The sequence below is a fragment of the Stegostoma tigrinum genome, chromosome 2 (genome assembly GCF_030684315.1).
Source record: "Stegostoma tigrinum isolate sSteTig4 chromosome 2, sSteTig4.hap1, whole genome shotgun sequence".
NCBI classification, from domain to species: Eukaryota; Metazoa; Chordata; class Chondrichthyes; order Orectolobiformes; family Stegostomatidae; genus Stegostoma; species Stegostoma tigrinum.
In genome coordinates this window covers 47,916,312-47,934,360 of record NC_081355.1, presented here as the reverse complement: position 1 = coordinate 47,934,360, position 18,049 = coordinate 47,916,312, and the positions used below count along the sequence as shown (strand labels likewise).

Sequence of the window (18,049 nt, the reverse complement as noted above, 5' to 3'; positions counted from 1 at the left end):
TGGCACGAGTGCGCGCTGCGGGAAATCACCGCCTGCTAGCGGGGCGGGGCGCCTGCGCGGATCACGCAGAGGGGGACGGCTACTGCGACACGGCTGAGACTGGAGTGAGCTGTTTACGGTGTTCTTGTTCTGTTCTTTGCGTGGCCTGGCAGTTCCCTGCGGATTATGAGGTTGTTGAAGAAAGGGCGCTGCTTAGAGAAAGTAAACGGCGTTGGTGGGAATGAGGAAGAACGAGCTCGGCTGCCGCCGGTCAGGAATCCCTTTGTACATGATATCCGCTTCTCGGTGCTGCAGAAGGTGCAGGTGAGGAAGAGTGGGCCGGGCCGGGAGGGGAGGCAGAAGTAGAATGGGGAGACAGTGAGTGAGAGGAGAGAGCGGGGATAAGGTTAGGTTAGATGAGGTGATAGGGGTTCATGGAGAATGTGAGGGAAGCAGATGATTGGGGGTGGGGTGGGGTAGGGTAGGGGGAGCTGGTGGTGTGAAGGGGAGCGCTGGGCTGCTCTGCACCGAGCTCTTGCTACAGAGCTGGCCCCGCGTTCAATCTCATTGAGGCCCTCACAGTGACAGCGCCACAAATTGAAGAAGATAAATCTACAAGTAATAGGCAAGCAACATCTTAACATCCGACGTTAATTCAGCTTCGCAATTTGGTTCCATCCTCGCTGCAGACGCGGGAAGTGTTGTCTTTGAGAGATTAGTTTTTGATAGTGATTTGTACTTTGTTTTTCGCTACATATTGAGACAATAGGAAGAAATTTCTAACGCAGAGGGCATTTGTTTTAGTCTACCCAAAACTAAGGAAATAACTAGATAGAATTGTTAGCGCTATGATGAACTGTAAATACTACGGACTTTTCAAAAATCTGTGTAGAAAATTAAAAGCAGCTGCAGTACATCCGTTTCGCGTCTTGTTGTGCCTGAGCCTTAATTGCTCGTTTCCTTAAGGAAGCTCTCGGTTGTAAATTCCGTCCCCCTAGGAAACTAATATGCGTAATGCTTAGCTTCCTGTTAGTTGTAGCATCGGATCACAGCGACGCCATTTACGACTAGGCTCCACTAAGTTTGAATGCATAATACACCGAGTGTTTGAAAGTTGTGAATGATGGGCTTACAACTGATACTGTAGTCCAATGTAAATGGTTTACTTTTGCGATTCAGGCAAGTTTGTAATTATCATTTGTGGTTTTGTTGTTTTTGCGGAATAATATCTATAGGCTATTTGTAGTTTAAATTCCCTTGCTTCGTATGTTATTTTGTGTTCCTGAAAGCTAAACTGGGACTAGAGGTCATAGTTAACAACCTTGAGAAGAGTAATCTGTTTGTTTGTGAAGCACACTGCTCATAATGTTTGTCCTATTACTCTTAAAAACAATGATAATGTTCTCATGGGGTATAATTTGACTGCCAATATGTTGCTGGTACAGCTGTGTGTGGTGGCTCTGTGGGCCTTGGGGAGTTGCAACTGGTGCATCAGCACTCCTCGAGATGCTGCCTGTCTCACTGCCTGTACAATCTTGGGAAATGTAAAGTGACATTGTAAAAGTATATGAACTACTGCAGATACTGTGAGTCTGAAATAAAAACTAAAATTGTTGGCAATATACAGGTCTGGCAGCATCTGCAGAGAGGGTAACAGTTAATGATTCTTTGGAAAACTATCTATAAGTGGCTGCAATAGTTTCATCTGCTGTGCATCTGTGTCTGTGGATTCCAACTCCAACTATCTGCTCACTCCTCTCTTCTCTGTACGCCCTGCTCCCCCTCTCTTCTCCCCCTCTCCTCTTTCTCCCCCCCCCCCCCCCCCCCGACCCCACCGCCTTTGAAACTTCTGAAGAACGGTCAGTGGACTTGAAATGGTAACTTTGCTTTTTCGCCACAGATGTTGCCATACCTACTGAATTTCTCCAGAAGTTCCTGTTTTTAATTCAGATTTCCTGCATCTGCAGTTCTTTACATAATGCGTAACGATTTGACAAATTTAAATTGTTTGACCAACCTTTTACCTACAGCATTTTTCTTGAGTTCTCTGTAGGTGTGGGTCTTGGAACATTGCAGGTAGGTAGCTCTGAAACTTGTAGGTATTGCTTAAGAGAAGGAACAGGTTAGGTGGGCCATTGAATGCAGAACTCTGCGGCACAGAGTCATACAGCATAGAAACAGACTCTTTGCTTGAACCAGTCCATGCTGACCATAGTCCCAAACTAAACTAATCCTACCTGCTTGGATTTGGCCCGCATCCTTCCAAACATTTCTTATTCATGTACTTTTATACATGACATTTAATCGCTGTAACTGTACACACATCCACCACATCCTCTGAAAATTTATTCTACACCTGAAGCACAGTGTTTTAAAAAAAAATTCTCCTTGTCTTTTTTTTAAATCTTTCTCCTCTCGCCTTAAAAATATGTCCCCCAGCCTTAAATCCCCCATGCTAGGGAAAAGACATCTGCCATTCACCTTACTTATACCCTTCGTGATTGTATAAAACCTCTACAAGTCACCTCTCAGTCTCCCGTGCTCTCGTGGAAACATCCCAGCCTATCCAACCTCTTTTTATAACTCAAACCCTCCATTCCTGGTAAGTCTTTTCTGAGCCCTCTCCAATTTAGTGATATCCTTGCCATAACAGGGCGATCAGACCTATGCACATGTCTCCAGAAGAGGCCCCACCAACATCTTGTACAAACGTCAACATAACGTCCGAATTCCTATACTCCAGAGGTCTTAGCAATGAAGGCAAGTGTGCTAAAAGTGTTCTTAATGAGCCTGTCTATATGTGATGCAAACTTCAAAGAGTTATATACCTGAACTCCTAGATCTCCCAGGGTTTGAGAACTTGAGCTATTGGGAAAGACTGAGTAGTCTGGGACTATTTTCCCTGAATTGTCAGAGACTGAGGGGTGACCTTAGAGAGGTTTATAAAATCATAAGGGGCATGGATAAGGTAAGTAGACAAGCCTTTTCCATGTGGTTGGGGAGTCCAAAACTGGAGGGCTTAGGTTTAAGGTGAGGGGAAAGATTTAAGAGATCTGAGGGGCAACTTTTTTCATGCAGAGGGTGGTGCATGTATGGAATGAGCTGCCAGAGGAAGTGGTGGAGGTTGGTACAATTACAAAATTTGAAACGCATGTGAATAGGAAGGGTTCAGAGGGATATGGGTCAAATGCTGGAAAATGAGACTAGATTTAATTAGGATATCTGGTTGGCATGGATGAGTTGGACCAAAATGTCTGTTTCTGTGCTATACATCTGACTATCCAAGGCCTGCCTTCTGATTGTTTAAGTCCTACCCTTGTTTGTTTTACCCGAATGCAGTACCTTGCATTTATTCAAGTTAAACTCGATCTGCCATTCCTCAGCCCATTGACCCAATAGATCAAGATCTCTTTGTAATCTGAGATGACCTCCTTCACTTTACAGTATCACAACTGAACACTGCATTAGGGAAGAAAAACTGATACCTGTGCACGTGCTGCATACTGCAAAACTTTTTCCCTATCCTAATAGTTGAAATTAATGAATATTGTGTTCACACTAAAAGTATAATACAGTACTTTTTTTGTTATATTCACGTACTTTACACGGGGAAAAAGTACCAGCCATCTGAACTAGATATTATCTTTAGTGGCTTTATCAGGCCACTGGCTTTTGTATGAGAAAATGTGATAATAAAATGCCAACAGTTGCAGCAAACATAAGCAATCATTCAGTGCCATAATTAACTCTCAAGCATAATTAACACAGCAAGTATTGCAGATGTTCTCGTTGAGCACTCTGTCGTATCTATGAAGACAAATGGTTAATGTTTCAGGTCTGTGACCCTTTACCCTGACAAACCTAAGGGTGGAAACAAAAACACAGTTGCTGGAAAAGCTCAGCTCTGCTTTCTCCTTCACAGATGCTGCCAGACCTGCTGAGCTTTTCCAGCAACTTTGTTTTTGTTCCTAATTTATAGTATCTGCCGTTCTTTTGGTTTTTATTAAATCTAAGGCTGGATTGTGTGAAGTGTTCAAACCTACTTTAAGCTGCAAAAATCACTTGTTTATTGTCTGAACTGAGCTATTTCCTTGCATGGTAGTGCATATTTGACCTAATCTATGTTGTGATTTTTGGAGATAGGCTGCAGCAATCACTTGCCAAAAAGAAGATTTTGAACAGTTCAAATTTTATTTTGTTAAATGGCTCTGTTTATCATGTTGGGATCTTAATTATATTGATACTGAAATTTCTGCTTCTGCTCTCCAATAAATAGTGAAAAACCTATATCTGGCAGCCTGTTCAACCTTCTGTTGATGCAATTGCTGGATGATCTCGTTATGACAGCTTTGATCTTAATGTGGTTGTTCACACACCTTTGAAAGGAATTACTAGCTTTACTTTAATTTTGGTGATTGTATCTATTCATTTTATCTGTCTTTGAAATGGGTTTTCAAAGCCTAATTGTTTGTTTGAACAGGAACAAAAGCATTAAAGATTTCAGTGGATATTTCACTTTTTTTTTCAATCTCTACACTTAGATTCTCACAACTGCTCAGTTTTCAAATGGATTTGGTTCTTGCTGATTTTCTTAAATTTCATGTATGTTTCAAAGTCCTGACTGCTGTTATGTAGATTATTGGTTGTGTACCTGACGCATAATGAATGAGTGGGGTATATTGGGGTAATTCAAGTTTAGACTCACTGGTTGTTAGTGTTTCAAGAAAATTTTGTGTAACAGATGCCATTTCACTAGGTAGCCGTGTCTTTGCAGTATTGTAAAATTGTTCAACTCAGGAAGTAATCCATGGGTGATTTCTATAATTAATGTCACAATGAAGACAAATGAAAGAGCAAGAGAATTTTTAAAGAACTGGCATGACCTTCATGGGCAGAATAGCCTCATGTACTGAATAATTCTGTAATATGCATTTTCAGAAAAAATTACACAGCTTCTGATCAACAGTCAATGTTGTTCATAAAGTTAGTGATAGGTAGTAAAGCTTAAAAGTATGTGTTTTGTTTACACTGGGAAAGTGCTTGTGGGAGAAAGGAATAAATGATTAACTGTAGAAGGGTAGGAAGAAGCTTGTATACAGTACAAATGTCACCATGGACCCATTGGTGTAATGATAGGCCTATTTCTTTGCAATTACTAGTAATTACACCAGGGCTCCATCTGCTTATTTCAGTGAATATTGATCACCTGTGTACCTAATGAGTACTGAGCTCTCCTGCTGTCCTGATGAATATCTTCTGTTCATTGTGCAATCAGAAGTTGATGAATCAGTTTATCTTTTGCTCTGTAAAATGATATCTTGATTACATAATTGTAACTAATTTGACCCATATTCAAGAGATGTGATGAACTTTGGGATAGTTTGGAAAAAACATCAGAAGATGTGTGGATGGGAGAAAATTTTGGCTGAAAGAGCTGTACCTTTTTGTTTTTGCATATCTTTTTTCAGTACTTGAGCTGATTTCCTCATTTTTGGAACAGTAGTTGCTATTTTATAAGCTGTTGCTTTGTTTTGTAACTTTGAAAAAGTTAGCAAAACAACAATATTTTAAGATGGTGGTGGGGTGGGGGGGGGGTGGCGGGGAGAGAAAGAGCAGTAGACCACATGGGAGATTCTACAGAGAACTGCTGTAGAGTTCAGAAAAAAAGCAATGAAGCTTCACAGCTGACATATTGGTAGCTTTATAGCCACTCTGGTCATCAGAGTTGGGTCCAAGAAAAATAAACAGTGAAATTTCACAGCTGATCTTAGAGAGACCTCACTACCGGAACTGATGCCCAGCTGACAGTAGTTAAGTGTTATTTTTAAAGTCTTTAAAATCTAAATCTTAATGTTTTTTTTCTAAATCTACAACAGTGAGTAGAATGATATTTTAAAACGTTTTATTGAGATCTGTCCCTTGATTAAACGTTTCTGAAATATAAATCATAGGTACTAACTTATCCTAGAACAGTGTTCTTGTAGCAGGAAGAATGTGCTATTTTCTGGGCCTGTAAATTGTTGAGGTGCATAAGTGATTCTTCCTGACAGCTGTGGGAAATGGGGAGAATCTCAATGTTTCTGATACTAGTGTCTGCAAGAAGTGTGTTTGCGAGTCCTATCAGATCCCGTGGTTCGGTTGGAGCAGTAGTTAGAGGCAGTGAGGAATTTACAGGAACCAGGGGTTGTAATGGAAGGCAGTTTCAGGGAGAAAGAAAAACTACAGATACAGTTGAGTGGATGGGTAGATGAGGTGGGCAGGGAGTGCAAGAGTGTCCTGTGGCTGTCTCCTTCTCAAACAATGCTGTTGTGGTAAATGTAGGGCACCTTGGATTCCCAAGGAAATGTGGCACTGACAGCCAGGTTTCTGATGAGACTGGCACTGCTGTAACGATGGTACATTGGGTTCCAAGCATTTGATTGTGATAGGGGACTCTCTCTCTCTCGTTAGAGGTGCTGACAAAATTTTCTGCAGCTGATAGCAAGACATCAGAATGGTGCCAGGTTCAGAAATGGGTGCAGAGTATTCTCAAAGAAGAAAGTGACTAGCAGGTACCAAAATGTGTATAGGAAGAGAAAGGATGAGGTTCTGAGGAGAGTGACTAGGAAATTAGGCAGAATGTTAAAATGTACGTCCTCAGGTAATAACATTTGTATTATTGCCAGTGCGATGTGCTAGTGAGAGTAGGAACAGGAGCATAGAGCTGCTGAATGTATGACCTGAGAAGCAGGGGGCAGGGATTCATGTTTTTGGATCATTGGAATCTCTTCTGGGGTAGAAGTGATCTATATAAGGATGGATTGCACCAGACTACTGGAGGGGAGATTTTTGCCTCTGTGTGTGTGTGTGTGTTGAGAACCCAGGGAGTGAGAAAATCAGTCGGAGGTTGCTACAGGTGTGAAAAAAGAACAAGTCAAACTGTCAAGGCAGGCAGGAGCAAGGCAGAAAACTAGATCAGAAAGATAAATTTAACCTGAATTTATTTCAGTGCAAGAGGTTTGACAGGTAAGGTGGAGGAACTTGGCATGATTGGGTTATTATAGCTACGACAGAAATGGGGCCAAGGGATAGACAGGGCTAATGTTTCAGAGTATAGATTCAGCGGGGGAGCACCTTGGGGCCACTGATTATAATTGTATTAATTTTAAAATAGGGGAAAAGGTAGACCTGATCTATGAGTTGAAGTTCTAAATTGGAGGAAGGCCAATTTTGATGATATAAGGCAGGTGCTTTCAAAAGTTGATTGGGAACAGATATATTCACTAACAATTGGCTGGAGAGTGAGAAGCCTTTAAAAATGACATGGAGTCCAGAGACAGTGTTCCTGTTAATATGAAGGACAAGGCTGTTTGGTGTAGAGAATACTGGATGACTAGACAAAGTGAGGCTCTTAACAAGAAAAAGAAAACATGTTAGCTGTAGTCAGCTGGGATCGAGTAAATTCTTAGAGGAATACAGAGCTTTAGGAGTGTACTTAAGAGGGAAATCAGGAGGGCAGAAAGGGGCATGAGAGCGCTTTGGCAAAGATAGTTAAGGAGAACACAGATTCTACAAATACATTAAGGGCAAAACAGTAACTAGGGAATGAATGGGGCCTTTCAACGTCAACAAGGCCAAATGCATGGAACTGCAGTAGATGGGTGAGTTCCTAAATGAGTATTTTGCATCCATATTTTCTGTGGAGAAGAATATGAAAGTTGGAGAACTTGTATAAAAAGACAGTGATATCTTACAAAGTGTCCATATTACAGAGGAGATGGTGCTAGTGTCTCCACGCATAAGTAGATGAATCCCTAGAACCTGAGCAGGTGTGTCCCAGAACTTTGTGAAACTAGGCAAGAGGTTGCTGGGCCACTTGCTGAGATATTTGTATCATCGATAGCCATGGATGAGGTGCTGGAAGAATGGAGGTTGGTTAATGTAATGCCCTTATTTAAGAAAAGTGTTTAGAAAAAGCCAGGAAACCATAGACCAGAGATTGGAATGCAGGACAGGTATGTTCCTGTGAAACTGAACGACAGGAATTATAGGAATAGGCAACCTTGGACATTGGGAAGTTATCAGCTGAGTCAAAGAAAGAAGCATAACTAGGGTTTAGGCAATCACAAGCAGACCAAGTCCATGAATATAGAGGAAATAGCAAGGTGCTCAAACGCGGTGTTAGGAGGCTAAAAGGGTCTGCAAAATGTCCTTGGTCAGCAGGGTTAAGGAGAATCCCAAGGCATTTTATACTATAGTACCAGCTTGCTCTGAAAGGAAAGATTAGGTCCATTCAAGGACAGAGGAGGGAAGTTATCTGTGGAGCCAGAGGAAATGGCTGAGATCCTTAGTGAGAAGGAGGCAGTGGCCTAGAGTATTATTGCTGGACTGTTAATCCAGAGACCTAGCCAATGTTCTGGGGACCCAGGTTCAAATCCTCCTACACCAGATAACGGAATTTGAATTCCATAAAAAAAATTGAGTCTAATGATGATCATGAATCCATTGTTGATTGTTGGAAAAACCCATCTGGTTCACTCATGTCCTTTAGGAAAAGAAATTCCTATCCTTATCTAGTCTAGCCTACACGTGACTTCAGAATTGGAGCAACGTAGTTGACTCTTAACTATTCTCTTGGCAATTAGAGATGGGTGATACCATCATCCCATTAATGAATACAAAAAAATGCACTTTACATTAGTATTCACCACAGAGAGGTCCATGAGGGAATGGAGTGTGAATATTCTCAGGCAGGTCAACATATTGGAGAAAATATTTCTTGTCTTGAAATGTATTAAGGTAGACCAGTTCCCAGGGCCAGATGGGATCATTCCCAGGCTAGTGTGGGAGGTCAGGGAGGAAATAGCTGGAACCTTAACTTCACATCCTCTTTGACCTCAGGTGATGTTCTAGAGAACTGGAGAATAATCAGCATTGTACCTGTTGATGCAAAAGGGGGAATAATCCAGGCAGTTACAGGCTGGTGAGCCTCAATACGCTAGTATAGGAGGTAGAGTCTCATTGAAACCAGGGTGAGCTGGCCAACAGGATGACAGAGTAGCAGTGGAAGGGTGCTCTTCCAAATACAGATCAATAATTAGTGGTGTTCTGCAAGAATCAATGTTTGGTTTGTCACATAAATGATCTGCAGGGAAATGTAGGCGGTCTGATGAGTAACTTCTGTGAGTGACAGCAAAATTGATGGAGTTGAGATAGTGAAGTGAATTGTAAAAGAACACAGCAGGACGTTGACTACAAATTTGGGCAGAGTATTGCTGGATGTTTTTAATCCAGACAAATGCGAGAGGATGCTTTTTGGAAGATCAAGCTTCAGGTGTGAATTATACAATAAATGGCAGAACTCGTGGAAGTATTGACATGCAGTGGGGTCTGGGTGTACAGTCCACAGATCTCTAAAAGTGGTAACACAGGTGGATAAGATAGTCAATAAGGCGTATAGCATGCTTGCCTTCGGCTGGGTCATCTAATATAAAAGTTGGCAAGTTAGGTTACAGCCGTACAAAACTTTCATTAGGCTACATTTGGAAAATTGCATGCAATTCTGGTCGCCATACTACCAGAAGGACATGGGTGCTTTGGAGGGGAGTGCAGAGGTTTCCCAGAATGTTGCCTGGTTTGAAGGTATGAGGAGAGGTTAGATACACCTGAAGTTGCTTTCCCTGGAAAGTTGGAGCCTTAGGAGCATCTTGATAGACATCTACAAATTTGAGAGGCATAAATAGGGTGGATAGTCAGAGGCTTTTTCCCAGGGTGGAGAGGTCAACTTTGAGAAGGGGAAAAACTTTTCAGAAGGTGGTGTCCGCCTGAAATGTGCTGCCAGTGGAGGTGGTAGAAGTAGACGTGTTAGCAATATTTAAGGTGTATCTTGATAGACACGTGAATAAGAGGATAGCAACTGTGCATGGGTAATAAGAAATGGGCCTAAATAAGGATTACAATAGTGTAGGTTTGGGCTGAAGGGCTTGTTCCTGTGCTGCATTGAATTGTATAAATCTGTAGAAAAGGAGTTTAGAACATAGAACAGTACAGCACAGAACAGGCCCTTCAGCCCACAATGTTGTGCCGACTATTGATCCTCATGTATGCACCCTCAGATTTCTGTGACCATTTGCATGTCCAGCAGTCTCTTAAATGTCCCCAATGACCTTGCTTCCACAACTGCTGCTGGCAACGCATTCCATGCTCTCTCAACTCTATGTAAAGAATCCGCATCTGACATCCCCTCTACACTTTCTCCAACCAGCTTAAAACTATGACCCATCGTGTTAGCCATTTCTGCCCTGGGAAATAGTCTCCTGGCTATCAACTCTATCTATGCCTCTCATTATCTTGTATACCTCAATTAGGTCCCCTCTCCTCCTCCTTTTCTGCAATGAAAAAAGTCCGAGCTCAGTCAACCTCTCTACATAAGATAAGCCCTCCAGTCCAGGCAGCATCCTGGTAAACCTCCTCTGAACCCTCTCCAAAGCATCCACATCTTTCCTATAATAGGGCAACCAAAACTGGACGCAGTATTCCAAGTGCGGTCTAACCAAAGTTTTATAGAGCTGCAACAAGATCTCACGACTCTTAAACTCAATCCCCCTGCTAATGAAAGCCAAAACATCATTTGCTTTTTTAACAACCCTGTCCACTTGGGTGGCCATTTTAAGGGATCTATGTATCTGCACACCAAAATCCCTCTGTTCCTCCACACTGCCAAGAATCCTATCCTTAATCCTGTATTCAGCTTTCAAATTCGACCTTCCAAAATGCATCACCTCGCGTTTATCCAGGTCAAACTCCATCTGCCACGTCTCAGCCCATCTCTGCATCCTGTCAATGTCCCGCTGCAGCCTACAACAGCCCTCTATACTGTCAATGACACCTCCAACCTTCGTGTCATCTGCAAACTTGCTGACCCATCCTTCAATCCCCTCATCCAAGTCATTAATAAAAATTACAAACAGTAGAGGCCCAAGGACAGAGCCCTGTGGAACACCACTCCCCACTGACTTCCAGGCAGAATATTTTCCTTCTACTACCACTCGCTGTCTTCTGTTGGCCAGCCAATTCTGTATCCAGACAGCTAAGTTCCCCTGTATCCCATTCCTCCTGACCTTCTGAATGAGCCTACCATGGGGAACCTTATCAGACGCCTTGCTGAAGTCCACATACACCACATCCACAGCTCGACCCTCATCAACTTTTCTAGTCACATCCTCAAAAAACTCTAAGGTTTGTGAGGCATGACCTGCCCCTCTCAAAGCCATGTTGACTGCATTTAATCAAGCCATGCTCTTCCAGATGGTCATAAATCTTATCCCTCAGAATCCTTTCTAACACCTTGCAGACAGATGTGAGACTTACTGGTCTGTAATTGCTGGGGATTTCCCTATTTCCTTCCTTGGAGAGGAATTACATTTGCCTCTCTCCAGTCCTCAGGTACGACTCCAGTGGAGAGCGAGGATGCAAAGATCTTCGCAAGTGGTGAAGCAATTGCATTTCTCGTTTCCCAAAGCAGCCGAGGACAAATCTGGTCTGGGCCTGGCGACTTGTCAATCTTAATGTTTGACAAAATTTTCAGCACATCAGCTTCCTCTATCTCTATCCATTCCAGCATGCACACCTGCTCTTCAAAGGTTTCATTCACTACAAAGTTTGTTTCTTTCTTAAAGACAGAAGCAAAAAACTCATTTAGGGCTTCCCCTACCTCCTCAGACTCCACACACAAGTTCCCTATGCTATCCCTGATCGGCCCTACTCTTTCTTTGACCATTCTCTTATTCCTCACATAAGTGTAAAATGCCTTTGTGTTCTCCTAATCCATTCTGCCAAGCCTTTCTCGTGCCCCCTCCTGGCTCTCCTCAGACCATTTTTGAGCTCCTTCCTCGCCTGCCTGTAATCCTCTAGAGCTGAGCTTGACCCTAGCTTCCTCCACCTTATGTAAGCTACCTTCTTCCTTTTGACAAGAAGCTCTACTGCTCTGGTCATCCATGGTTCCTTTATCTTACCCCTCGCCTGTCTCGGAGGGACATATTTATTCATTTCTCGCAACAACTGTTCCTTAAACAGTCTCCACATGTCTATAGTGCCTTTACCATGGAACAGTTGCTCCCAGTCCATGCTTCCTAACTCATGTCTAATTGCATCATAGTTTCCTCTTCCCCAATTAAATATCCTCCCATTTTGCCTAATCCTCTCCTCCTCCATAGCTATGTAGACTGTGAGGCAGTTATGGTCACTATCACCAAAATGCTCTCCCACCACAAGATCTGATACCTGCCCCAGCTCGTTTCCAAGCACCAAGTCCAGAATGGCCTCTCCCCTCGACGGCCTGTCAACGTACTGAGTTAGGAAACTCTCCTGAACACACCTTACAAAAACAGCTCCATTCAAATCTTCTGCTCAAAGGAGGTTCCAATCAATATTGGGAAAGTTAGTCACCCATTACGACAACCCTACTACGTCCACACTTTTCCAAAATCTGCCGATTTTGCTTTCTTCAGTCTCCCTGCTGCTATTGGGGGGCCTGTTGTAAACCCCTAACGAGGCGACTACTCCCTTGCTGTTCCTAATTTCCACCCATACTGACTCGGTAGGCAGATCTTCCTCGACAATGGAAGCTTCTGTAGCTGTGATACCCTCTCTGATTAGTAGTGCTACACCCCCTCTTCCCCCCCCCCCCAAATTCTTTTTAAATGCTCTAAACCCTGGAATACCCAGCAACCATTCCTGCCCCTGAGAAACCCATGTCTCTGTTATGGCCACAACATCATAGCACCAGGTACTGACCCATGCTCTAAGTTCATCACCTCTATTCCTGATACTCCTTGCATTAAAGCAAACACACTTTAACTGATCCCTTGGTTCCTTCCCAGGAAAATCCTTCCCACTAGCTGGTCTACCTCTTGCTAGTGCCTCACCTGCATCAACTCTCACTTCCGGTGTACAGCTCAGGTTCCCACCCCCCCTGCCATACTAGTTTAAACCCTCTTGAACTACTCGAGCAAACCTTCCACCCAGGACATCGGTCCCCTTCCAGTTCAGATGGAACCTGTCCTTCTTGTACAGGTCCCACCTTCCCCAGAAGGCATCCCAATTATCTACATGTCTGAAGTCCTCCCTCCTACACCAGCTGTGCAGCCACGTGTTAAGCTGCACCCGCTCCCTATTCCTCGCCTCGCTATCTCGTGGCACTGGTAGTAAACTAGAGAACACTACTCTGTTTGTCCTGCTTTGCAGCTTCCATCCTAACTCCCTGAAATCACTTTTTATATCCTCAATCCTTTTTCTGGCTATATCATTAGTGCCAATACGTAACACGATTTCTGGCTGTTCGCCCTCCCCCTTTAGAACATAGAACATAGAACAGTACAGCACAGAACAGGCCCTTCAGCCCACAATGTTGTGCTGACCATTGATCCTCATGTATGCACCCTCAAATTTCTGTGACCATATACATGTCCAGCAGTCTCTTAAATGACCCCAATGACCTTGCTTCCACAACTGCTGCTGGCAACGCATTCCATGCTCTCTCAACTCTCTGCGTAAAGCACCTGGTACTGATCCATGCTCTAAGTTCATCACCTCTATTCCTGATACTGTGGGGTATTATTTCTTATGGAGGGGTTCAGCTAATGAATTAAGCCATGGATGATGAACTTAACCAAATATGCAGATCTTTGGAAATCAACAGAAGTTTATTTTAAAATAGATGTTAAGGAGGCAAAGGCAACTAATTGAAGTGTAAAAGATGCTGAAGAGGTTTACTAAAGTATACGTAGGATGTTTCCTTGTGGAGGAATCTAGGGAGATCATAGCTTTTTGATAAAGGGAAGCAGATTTAAACAGAAAAGAGAAATTACTTCTTTGAAAGGGTTGTGAATCTGTGGAATTCACTATCCTAGAATAGGGTGATGTTGGGCCTGGAGGAGAGATTTGAGGGGAGAGAGATTTTTAATTAGTAACAGGTTGAAGGGTTGTCGAGACCTAACAAAGTGGGGCAGAGGCCAAGTTGAAATAAGCATGATTGTATTGAGTGGTGGTGCAGTCTTGATCTGTCAAGGAATTGATGCTCAGAAAAATCTGGCTAATTGCATCACTGACTTTGTTTTCTTTACATTATGAAGCAGCTTGGGACGTCAGTTTGAATGTGCTGACTTGTACATGTGCAAATTGTTATTGACCAAGTGGTGTTGAGAATCAAGTATTCAGCTACAGTATTAACAAACACTGATAAATTAGTGAATACCACCGCCTGATTTTTGGATTGTTTTGACTTCTGTTTTTGCTTCTTAGTGATTTTGTTTATATAGAGCAGATAGTGAGTGAGCAGGTGGTTGATGGGGAGGTGAGCAATAGGGATTAATTTCTATGGAAAAATAAAAGGACAAATTATTATTTAAAAGGGTAGCCGCTTCAAAGTGCATGAATCTCCAAGTGGGTATGCAGGTGTATATATAATAAAGGCAGGTGGAATCCTGGCATTTATTGCAAAAGGACTGGATTATGAAAGTAAATAAATTTTTGTTAGAATTGTGTAATGGGTTGGTAAGACCATATTTGGAATACTGTCTGGTTTTGGCCTCCTAACTTGAGGAAGGATGTGGTGTTACTAGAGACAGTTGAGAGGAGGTTTGCAAGGGTGATTTTCAGCGATAAAAGGGCTGTCATACGAGGAATGGTTGAATAGCTTGTGCTTGTATTTGAAGCTCAAAAGAATAAGGGGGTTTGGATTAGGGTATATAAAATGCCACAAGGGATTATTAAGGTGATGTTGAACAAATGTTGCCCCTTGTGGGACAGCCTTGAACAAGAGGACATAGATTCAGTGAGGGGCAGTAGTTTCGGAACTGAGATGAGGAGAAACTACTACTGAGTGCTGTGGAGGCAAAATCAGGCAACATATTCAAGGAAGGAATATGTATGTTCTGAAAAGCAGGATAAAGGGTTTGGGGAGCAGGCAGGAAGGTGAAGTTGAGAGCAGGATAAGATCGGAAATGACCAAATTAAATGGTGGAGAGGGCTTGATGAGCTGAATTGCTGACTTGTGTTCCTATTTCCTGTGTTCATGGAACATGCTGTTCAAGTAATGCATCAGACTCCAATTGCAAAGCAAACATGTATGATTCCATGTTCTGGCAGGAGTTGAACCCCTCTCTCAACCTGCCGCAGCTTGTTCACTTCTCTCTCTTGTGTGGTTCACTCCTGTTTAGGCTAATTTTCCTGTTGGTCAGTTACGCGCCTGATGAGAGCATCTTTAGCTCACTTTTTTCCTTTTGTTTGATGTTGGGATCAGTTTCGACCTTGCAGGTTTTAAACCACCAGAAGAAAAACATGTTACTTTCTTAGGTATTTACTACAGAAGGACTGAAGACAACCTTTTCACGAGATTAGCTAAACATGAGATGTCATAACTATTAGCAGATTACTTCCTCATGAAGGGAGCTGATGTACAATTTGTTTTACTTAAATCAATTTCTAACCTACCTGTCAATTGTACATTTTTGTGTTGTAAATAAATACAGGATACTGTTCTGAAGGCAGCTGTCTGTAGTGAAATTGTGAACTTTACTTACTATCAATGCTTACGTTTCATGAAATAAGGCTACAGTTGGTTGCTCCTGATTAACTGACCTTGAAAAGGTGTTGATGAATCATGTTTTTAAATAACTGCAATACATATGGTGCAGTTGCACCCATAGTGCTGTGGGCAAAAGCTTGGTGAGTTGCTAATCATGTACTGCTTGTTTCTTACAGTCTATGGACACTGCCCTGGGTAGTGGAAGACTAAATTTTAAGGTGGCAAATGGGAGTGCTCGTCAAGGACCGCCTAGATTTTGGTTCCATTGAGTAGGATGTAGGTGCATTTGGAGGCACTTCAGAGGAGGTTCACAACATTCCATAGATGACGCAGTTGTCTTCATTGAGCATTTTGGGCCTACACTCTCTGAAATTTAGAAAATTGAGAGGTAAACTAATTGGAATATACAAGATGCTAAGGAGAATTGACAGATGTAGAAAGAATGTTTCTTTTTGGGCAATCTAGAATGAGAGGTCATAGTTTTTGGATAATGGTTAACATCAAAAACAGATGAGGAGAAAGTAGTTGTCAAAGAATCTTGAATCTGTGGAATTCAGAGAGAGAGAGAGAGAGAGAATTTTAATTAGTAATTGGATGAACGGTTATGGTGAAGAGGCAGGAAAGTGATGTTGAGACCAAGAGGAGGTAAGCAATGATAGTATCAAATGGAGGAGCAGGCTAAGTTGCTGATTTACTCCTGGTCCTTGTTTTTGTGTTCTGATATTGCTTTGTAAGTGGTGAATAATCTTTGGGACTCAGGAAATGAAGTACTCACCACAGAGTTGCCGCTCTTCAACTGGTTCTCAAAGAGCAGGAGTCTTGGAACTCTTTGTCCTGGAGAGTTATTGGGGCAGAGTTGTTGTGTGTACTTAAGGCTGAGAAAGATACATTCTTGATCAAGAGGGGAATCGAGGGTTACAGAAAATGTTAAAGTGGATGTGGAAAATTCAGATCAGCCACTGTCCTCCTGAATAACTGAGCAGTCTCTAGGGGCTGCACCTATTTCTTATGATCTTATAGCTGTATTTGTATGGCTTGTCTAGTTCAGTTCCTTTTGGTCAATGGGGTATTTCCAGAATGATGATAGATGTGGTGGGGTAGAACTCCTGAATATCCTAGAAAGTCCTCAAAACTTATTGTTGAAGTTGGCAGGACTTACTACTTGAGTTGCTTGCTGCCTAGTGGTACCAGACTAAATGTTGTCTAGGTCTTAATGAATGTCAACTACTCCACTATCTGAGGAGTTGCAAATTGAATTGGCATTCTGGAATCATCAATAGACATCTCTACTTCTAAACTTATGAGAGAGTGAAGGCTATTGGTAAATCAAATGATTTGGCCTAGGGCAATACCCTAAGAAAGTGACCTGGGCTGAGATGATTGACTTCATGCAACTACAATTCTTTTGTGCATGTTTGACCTAGGCCAGTGGTATGTTCTGTTGCGTAAGTGTTTGCAAATCTTCTCTCTCCATAGTTTCCCATTTGTGAAGTATTCCCTCCTTTGACAAACCAGTGTCAATGATTTAACCATTTCCTTCAACTACCTGAAGGAACATGGGAACAGTAGATCATTCAGCCTGTCATGTCTGCACCGCAAAGTAGATGTAGATCGTATACCTTGATGCATATTCCCACTAACTCCATGCCTGTTGATGTTATTAGTCTCCCGATCTATCAGTTTCAGGCTGGACATGCTTATAAGCTTCTACAGCTTTCTGGGTCAGAAAATTCCCTGGATTCATCACCCTCTGGGTGAAGAAATGCTCCTTATCTAAGTTTTGAGTCACCTGCACATTGAGATCATGTTTCTTGATATCAGACTCACCAAAATGTCTGCCATGCACTTCGCAGTGCTCTGTAAGAATTTTGTTTCAATGAGGTCACTCCTCATTCTTCTCTTCGTAAGAATACAGACCCAGTCTCCTCAATCTCTACATGTTAGACAATCTTACCATCCCAGGGATTAATTGGTGAACCTCAGCACTTCCATGTTGCAGGGCTTCTAGCTCCATGTCCACCCCTCTCTATTCCAACCCAACTTCGTCCTACCTCCATTTTTAAAGTTAGGACCACCCTTTTAGGACAGAGATGATGTGCATTTCTCTGAAGATGGAGAGTTTGAAACTAGAGCATGTCTGCTGACTCCCTGTATGTGCTTTCAGCCCACATAATTTTGAATTGCATGCTCATTACATCTGTCAATGATGTCATTCCACCCTACTCAGCCATATTTATTGTGCTGATTTAGGTGCTGCCATGTTTGTACTAGCAGGGTGTTGTGATAAGTATGTATGTACAAAATCTTGTGAACCTTTTAGGAGTGTCAGGCAACTCACCCTTGTCTCAGAAAATGTTGAAGGTGTGACTAATGAGTATTTTACAGGCAGAAGTGAGTTGATACTAATTAGGAAGAGGATTAACGTTTTTTGGAGTAGATGTGAATGTGGAATTTAAAACACAAACAGATCAATTGTGATCTTATGGAAATGAATGACTAACTTTT

The 18,049-nt window shown here is 42.3% G+C and overlaps 1 protein-coding gene across 1 annotated transcript in view; it reads left to right on the top strand.

The window, feature by feature from the left end:
- Positions 1 to 63: 63 nt before the first annotated feature.
- lpcat1 (lysophosphatidylcholine acyltransferase 1) overlaps positions 64 to 18,049 on the top strand; it is a 144,062-nt gene continuing 126,076 nt past the window's right edge. The window contains exon 1 of the mRNA XM_048562080.2: positions 64 to 303. Coding sequence (XP_048418037.1) covers positions 166 to 303 — 138 coding nt within the window. The 5' untranslated portion in view covers positions 64 to 165. The remainder of the gene's footprint in view (positions 304 to 18,049) is intronic.